The 8,057-nt window shown below is 37.9% G+C and overlaps 1 protein-coding gene across 1 annotated transcript in view; it reads right to left on the minus strand.

The window, feature by feature from the left end:
- Window positions 1-3,274, minus strand: part of LOC122076700 (rhomboid-like protein 11, chloroplastic) — a 10,727-nt gene extending 7,453 nt beyond the window's left edge. Inside the window, exons 1-6 of the mRNA XM_042642150.1 lie at window positions 2,955-3,274; window positions 1,352-1,473; window positions 894-979; window positions 681-721; window positions 410-576; window positions 269-331 (exon numbers count right to left, since the gene is read on the minus strand). Coding sequence (XP_042498084.1) covers window positions 269-331; window positions 410-576; window positions 681-721; window positions 894-979; window positions 1,352-1,473; window positions 2,955-3,174 — 699 coding nt within the window. The 5' untranslated portion in view covers window positions 3,175-3,274. The remainder of the gene's footprint in view (window positions 1-268; window positions 332-409; window positions 577-680; window positions 722-893; window positions 980-1,351; window positions 1,474-2,954) is intronic.
- Between the last annotated feature and the right edge of the window lie 4,783 nt (window positions 3,275-8,057).

Here is an 8,057-nt window from a genome sequence, read left to right on the forward strand (position 1 = left end):
ATGGTTAGGACGTTATTTTTAGGACGGTAATTAGAATTAGATCACAACCATTAATCAGTTCACTTTCGCATTATTAAAAGAAATAAAAAATAAAGTGGCTGCTCTCCCTGTGTTCGACCCGTAGCTACACTGATTCGTACGCTTGCGGTTACATTTTAAATCTCAAACAGTCTACTGGTTTTTGAAACCATAAGTATGTTTGCCAATTCATATTTTGCAGCATTGTACCAATGGATAATTTATGTCTACTGGAAGGGATATTGCTCACCTTTTCGACAACAAATTGGCCCAATATAAGTACTTCAAGTATTTTCCTCCAGTCCCAACTCATCTGTAAAACATTATTAGTAGCTGAAAACTATATCTTGATTCTTCTTATTGATGAGATTTTGAAGTGGTAATCAGCTACCTTGACAAGAACACTGATTGCAAAGAGCCCAAAAACGGCACCAGAGGCTCCAACTGAAACAGCATTCCTAGGAAGAACCAACCATGAAACAAGGTTTGCTCCAGCACCAGTTAGAATATAAGACAACCATAAGGCAAAGCTTCCTTCCTCCTCTTCCACAAGCTTCCCTGTGGGTGAAAAAGCATAATACAAAATATTCTGAAATCTATAAAATATAAATGGTGTCTCAAATAGAATGAAGGAAAAACAAAGGGGAGAACAAGAAACTTACCAAAAATGTATAAGAAGAATAAATTGCTTGAAAGGTGGTTCCTGCAAAAAAAAAAAAAAATGTTCAACAATAAACGTGCATAGTGATGCAACACAGAGGCAACTGAAACTTTTAAAAGATAACAAGTCATCCCATTGAATTGCATAAACTTGTTTAGTATGTTGTTCAAGATTATATTGGAAATATACACCCACTACCAGAGAGATGTCTCACCAATTAGCATGACAGAACGTCGCTGTCACAAACTGGTACCAGGTAGGCCAATTGTGGTACAAATATAGTGATTGAATTCCTCGAAGCTGAAAAAAAAATATATGTATCATGTTGACATTCATAAATGCCATTCAATCTAATAAAATGTGGCATCAAAGGTAGACTAACATATTAGATTTCCTCACAAATATAATGGACTGCTTAGATTGAAGGATCAACCTGAGAATATGATCAGGTCTAAGGCCACATTTGAAAACTGTAATATTGAACTTTCACAGGGAAATGATTGTTTTCTATCTAGGTACATCATTTTCTTAGATTAAATTATATCGGAAGCACTTAAAACAAATAACATAGAAAATCAATCCACACAACCACTCTCAAAAACCAAATTTCTGTAGTTGTAGGCTTGTCCAACTACCAAACTTATAGTAGAGGGGAGAAAGATCTTTCAGTACCTGAAACCAGTGATCAGCTGCAAAAATTCCGAGGTTAAGGAGGATGATGCAGAATACCCCATTGACATGCTTCGGTCTCCTCTTCTCTTCAGGCCTACCAATTTCCAGCTGTGATATCATATCTAATATAACTATTTATTAGTTCACTGAATCTAACTGGTTTTTTTTTTTTTTTTTTGGGGGGGGGTGGGGGGTGGGGGGAGGTTCTTTCTTCAAACATAGGTGCAAAAAAACACAATATGAACTTGCAATATATAGTAAAGCTAATATGCATTTATCCAAAAACTATTTGGAGCCATCTTATGAGTTTCCACGAGTGAAGAATCTGAAGACCCCCCTGCAGGGTGATGTCAGACCCAGATGATTGTTTCTGGTAGAGCAGCTTAAGCACTCCTTCTAGTATTGTACAGACTCTTCATATAGTTTTATTTGGGCATTGCAAGGCATAAAAGGAATTTTTTCTAGTAATCTGTCATTGTATCATTACACATTATTGTGTTATTTCGTCGTTGTGGGCAGCCAAAAACTATCTTTTACCCTTTAGTATATCAAACATAGTTATGGCTGTACAGTTCGCTGTCTATAACTTCTAATAAGTTATAACCAGTTCCTTCACAAGTAGAGTAAGGGTGTTCAATTTTGGTGCTCAATGCATGCTTTTCATGGTACAAACTTTAAATAACTCAGCTAGCCATATTCATATCCTCAATCAACTCAACATCTTAATATGTTCTCATATTCAACCCAATAAAGTCATCCCAATTCCCACTTACTGCTTCCTTCACGTATAATTTAAAATCTTCAATGAAGAAATAATATTAGGTGCCTCATTAAGAAGGCAGACATAATGTTTTTGAACTGACTCATCCAACTGAAATCATAAAAGAGAGAAAAAAATGGCACTAACAGACAACAACAAACCCAACTCAGCGAGAATTGAAGAGTTGCAGAGTTACGTTTACAAGATGGAGGAGTGTGACGTGGTTAATGTGGCAAATATATGCAGGCTAGTGGGTGAGGCATTGAATCCGTTCCATGGTTTGAAGCCCCAGAAGCTCAAACTTTACTGATTTAGAAAGCTGGCATCATTATAAATCCAACTTTACCCCCCAAAAAAAAAGAAAGCAGAAGCCAGTATATCATTTAGACGATGCTTCCAAGTGTTTTTTGTCAGCATAACCAATAACGAATAACTTTGAAAAAACAAATCAAAACATAGTTCAAAACTTCAAATGGAAAATTCAACTTTGCTACTAGTACTTCTGCTAGAACTACTTCACCCAATCATCTCTAAGACAGAAGGTGTGAAATATAAGAACCAGAGAAAAAAAAAAAAAAAAAAAAAAAAAATCCCAGATCAAGCATAAAATGCCCTATCTCGTTTAAAGTGACCAAATGGTTTAATCGACAAAAAATAGCACGATTTCAGTAAAAAATTAAAACTTGTAATGGAGCCTCCTTATTCAAACGTTGATGTTGAGAACTGTTTTTCCATTTTACTAATTATTCATTTCAGGAGCGATATCCTATCAGATGACATCTTCATAGAGAAACAGTATCACGTTCAACCCAAAGAATCAAAAGAAACGAAAAATACGGATACCTGAGTCTTTCATCCTGCAAACATGTCGAAGCCGAGCGGCGGAAAAAGAAAACAAACCGCCGCTGGAGAGCTTTGTGGAAACAATGGAAGGAGAACGAGCAGGGATTCCAAATTGAATATTGAATGGGAAGAGGGTGGAGGTCCTGGAAGAGATTGAATTGATAAATACAACTTTGGTTGAAGCAGGGTTCGGCGTGAGAAGCCGATGGATGTGTCCCATTTCGTTCGCCGGGAACTGAAAGCAAAGACCGGGAGAGGAAGAAGAGCGGAGGACCTCCGATTCTAATCCTGAGTGGAGGCCTAGAGTGTTAAAACACGTTCGGTGAAGTGATACCAGAGGAAACCAAGACTGCTAGTGGCCTAGCCCAACGATAGAAAGATCTAACCTTATGCCCACGGCCCACCCAAAGTTGAATCCTAGCCCAAGTTCTATCTTTGAAACTTTAGCCCAAAGTGGCACTTAAACTTGGATGGGTGAAGTGGGCTTTGCTTGTTTAGAGAGAGAGGAGGCGTGGGAAAAGGCCAATGGGCCTTGTGTTAGCCCAACTTCCCAAGCCAGGTGAGCATGCTACATTCAGGGGGACATGCTACATCCTGTCTAATTGAATTAAGGAGGTGTGTATTTGATGTATGCAATAGGTGAATAGGGGATGAGAATTTATGATGACATATGAGCTCAATCACTACGTCAAATCGCTGGTGGTGAGCGGACTCTTCTTTTTTGTTGAGTAAAGGAAACAAAATAATATTAAGAATAAAAGGAATGAATGCATATACAATAGAGTTACATTCTCATATATATAGTGACCCTGATCGATGCATCTCTAGCAATAGCGCACTACCTATACCCGTGGTGGACAGAGCTAACAGGTGACAAGAAAGGTACCTCCACATACCTCAGGAGAAAAGACCCAAAGTGGGCTACAAATCTATACCAAATTCGTTACTCCATAATTCATTTAGTTTGATCCTGAAGTTTCGGTCTATCTCGTAGCATTAATCTCTATTTATTCACCCCAAAAATGAACTATCTTTTGTTTCATGGGATGGATTTCATCAACACGGATAGACCTGAATGGTCTTTGAAATCTCGAGGGAGCTTATTGACATCCAAAAATTGCTCAGAAGTAAAGGATTGCATCTTTGACAAAAGGTCAACAGATTTTAACGAGGAATAGCATTCTTGAACCAGATTAATTTACTCCAATGTACAGTGGCATAATGACTCCTAATTTGCTCCCATTCAGATTTTAAGGTAAAATTACCTGAGGAAGTGCCCATCTTTACAACCTTATCTTCAACATGAGCATTCCATCCATTCTATGAAGAGGAGGATATTGCATTGAAGGGTCCAACCAAATGAAGAATTTTTTACCAGAACTAATGATGTGTCAAATATTCTTCCTTCTCCATTGGTGAAGAAAAACTTTCGTCTATCTTTTGCCACATCATTATATCGTCAACCCCTCCAACTCTTCAAGTATGCTAGAGCAAGTGAGCAACCCAACAAGAACAGGAAGAGAGATGCATACTATTTAAGAGTGAAAGCAAGATTCAATCCCAAGTCATGGCAAACACATTCCAATGATTTTTCCAGCTAAGCTAGTCTATCACCATTTGTTGGTATGCTGTTAAAAGTTATTTTAAGGGAAGCAGTTCTCTGCCCGAGATTGTGGCCTACAATAGTGTTCCTCATCTCTCTCTCTCTCTCTCTCTCTCTCTCTCTCTCTCTCTCTCTCTCTCTCTCTCTCTCTTCCCTAAAATAAGAGACAAAACTATCTTTTCACATATGAAGGAGATGGTAGCATTCCCGGACTGAGTTCTTTTTCTCTTATTTTAACATCAAATGGCTATTAAAAAAATCATATAACAATAAATATTCAAGTCAATGTTAAATTTAATTTTAAAAATAAAGAAGTCATTTGGATAAAAAAAACATTAGAAAACATAAGAAAACTGGTTTCGGTTTCAATATATGAAACCATTGATTAAATGGTTTGGTTTTGATTTTATCTAAAAAATCTTGCATTGAACCGAATCGAACCATTAACATAACACCCTTAAGTAATGTTTGATATATTTTGTCTAGATATCTTTTCTCATATTTGCAACTTTGTCCATATTACCACTTCCAGAAATTCCTCCCCACCACGACCACCATCTCTTCCTCCAATCATGTAAGTAAATCATTAAAGTTTACATCAAACAAAAATTTTAAGAAAACATATAACAATAAATAATCCAATTCAATGTTAAATTTACATTATTACCCAAAATGGAGTTGAGTTTACATCCATTTCAATAAATTAAATAAATAAAGGTAAAGAAACCATTTGGATAAACATTAGAAAACCTAAGAAAACACATTTTAACCAATACTAAATGAGTTTTGCATGAAAAAAGGATTTTTTTTGGTAAAAAAGGCCCAATCAGCTCGAACCCACCCTGAGCCTGAATTCAGCCCCATAAGGTGGGTAGGGTCAAGGAATTTCAGGTGGAGGCGAAGTTGGGCTAAGCCCTGTTCAGGCTCAGGGCAGACTAGGGTGAGTTCGAGCTAAACTAAGCTAAACTAAGGAATTAGAACTTCTGCCCTACGCAACCCTGAGAAGTGGGACCTCTATAGTTGAAGTGTTATTGCTAGGATAGAGACGTGCCTCCTAACCTATCATGAAAAACAATATTACACAAGGTCTTTGAATATACTTAGTGCACAAATTAGGAGACCTACATTACATATAAATTATACGCACAATATGCTATGAAACACAAAAACAAAATTAATGACCACTGTTCATCTCAACCCCGCTTTCTCTCTCTGTTTCTCTCCCTTACTCTCCCCTCCATATCCCCACATGTCCCCCAGATAGCCACCTATTGGCTCTCTCCCACATTGCTCCACCCCATCCACGGGAGTGTCTAGACCTGTCCCTACCCATCCCCAATGTGGGGACCGAAACCCAACCACACTACAGCCCCACCCGCACAGCCATCTCCTGTTTGAAGACATCTAGAGGGGAAGGGGGAATGATAAGGAGGGCGGTGGGGACATATTAAATTTAAACTCACACACGCATGTGACAGGAGTAAATCCATTATAGTGCACTAAGCACTAGATCCACTCTACCATCCTGTGATACTCAATACTCTCCTACAAATTAATTCAACATCAGTAATTCTGGATGGATATTACTTTAAATAGAGAAGAAACAGACAAAAAGAAGAGTTGGAAGGACTGAAAGAAGCATCTTCTGACCATACGAACCTCTCCCTCTTCATGAATTCATTTTCCAAATCTCTATCGATCCCATTGTTAGAGAAGTTGCACACGTCCTTCTCTATTCTCATCTACTATTAACAACCCTTGAGAACAAGTACCTCTCCTCATGGGTTGTTAACTGTAGATGAGAATAGAGAAGCAGAGATAGATAGACTTGTATTTGTGGCCCAAATCAGAGTATCATCCACTGCGATATGCATCTCTCTTTTTATATATAGACGACTCAATAGCTCTTTCCCTTCAATCATAATTATGCAAACAAGCTACCAAATTAATATTATAGTTAATGGGAAAATGTTGTTATAACTAATTGGTTGGTTACAACAACCAATGGCAAAAGCAGCCTTTAATGACATTGAGAAATTAAGATGTCTATACAAGGAAAAAATTTGGCTGTCAGCGTGGGTTACTGTCAGAAATGGAATAATTCACGTCCCCCTAGGGTTCACAATTACCCTCGTAAGTTATTTATTTTCTAAAATATCATTTTAGATTCTATTTTTTTACTGTTACGGAGGTTGTAGTTAAATTTCGCCCTATAAGGGGAGACTTATATTTCTGTTAACGCCTCTACGTACCGTGTCTTTTAGTCTCTGCCGTTATTGCTTCAAGTCCATGCAACTACTTTGTTCCTACTATCTCTTTAACTTCCCTTCCTCCCAAATCATCATCTCAGTTTGGTTGTTAGTAGCCATTACATGGAAGTAATGATAATGTCTTTCTTTCGTCAAAAGGTTTAGGACCAAAACCACAGATGTCAACCAGCAAATGGGACTTTTAATGTGGTCAAGCTCGGTTTTGGGTTGGTATATTAGAGCGTTCACGGTGGAATCTCTCATGTCAGCCTGACCAGTGTCGATGCGTGCTTTGACCCAAGCCGTTGGATTGGTATAAGTCAACGTGGCCGCCTATGAAGTGTCGGATAAGGATCGGATGACCTTCCTATATATGCACTAAGACCCTCCATGCCAAACAATTCCTTACAAAAAAATCCCCTGACGTCGTGGAACATATTTGGGCCGTTGATCCGGGATAAGCTTTAACCAATTGCGTATAGGCCCTTGTGCCTAAAAATATATTCTCCTGTAACTATAAATTTATACTAGTTTGAGTGAAAATTATAAACTTATAGCCATTTAAGAAATCCAATTTCTGTTAACTTGGACTGCCTATAACTCCTTCATACGAACTCAGATTACGGCGAAATGAGTTGTGTTGCATTCATGAGTCAAAGCATTACAATCTTTCAAAATAATCTTATATCAAACTAATCAATTTAAAATGACCAAATTACCCCTCAACCTTGCATTGGTTGTATCTTCTTTGTCTGATATTAGAACTAGGGATGCAACAGGGCTGGGTTGGGCTGGGCTTCTTAAAACCCTAGCCCAACCCTAAGTCCCCTTAATCGAGCTCAAACCCATCATGACCCTGACTCAGGGCCGCAAAACTTCAACCCAGGCGCAACCCTTACCCACCCTCATTGGCCTTGATTTTTTAGTGCCGGGCCGAAATGACCCTAATTGGCCCTGACCCTGACCCTAATTGACCCTAACCCTGATCTTGACCCTGGTTTGCCACCAAGGGCAAGGTATACCCTAACCCTGCAAAATATGAAATTACTAAAAAATGAAAAATATTCATAATAAAGAGGAGATAAAAAACACAAAATCACAAATTACTTGTCATGAGAAGAACATCCTAAAGCAAAAATTCAAACAATATAAATAACTCCAACTATTATGATAAACAAAGAGGAGATCATCCTAAAAAAGCAAATAATCCAAAAAAATTTAATTATTTGTCATGATAAACAAAGAGATCAT

The sequence above is a fragment of the Macadamia integrifolia genome, chromosome 4, assembly GCF_013358625.1.
Source record: "Macadamia integrifolia cultivar HAES 741 chromosome 4, SCU_Mint_v3, whole genome shotgun sequence".
Classification (NCBI taxonomy): domain Eukaryota; kingdom Viridiplantae; phylum Streptophyta; class Magnoliopsida; order Proteales; family Proteaceae; genus Macadamia; species Macadamia integrifolia.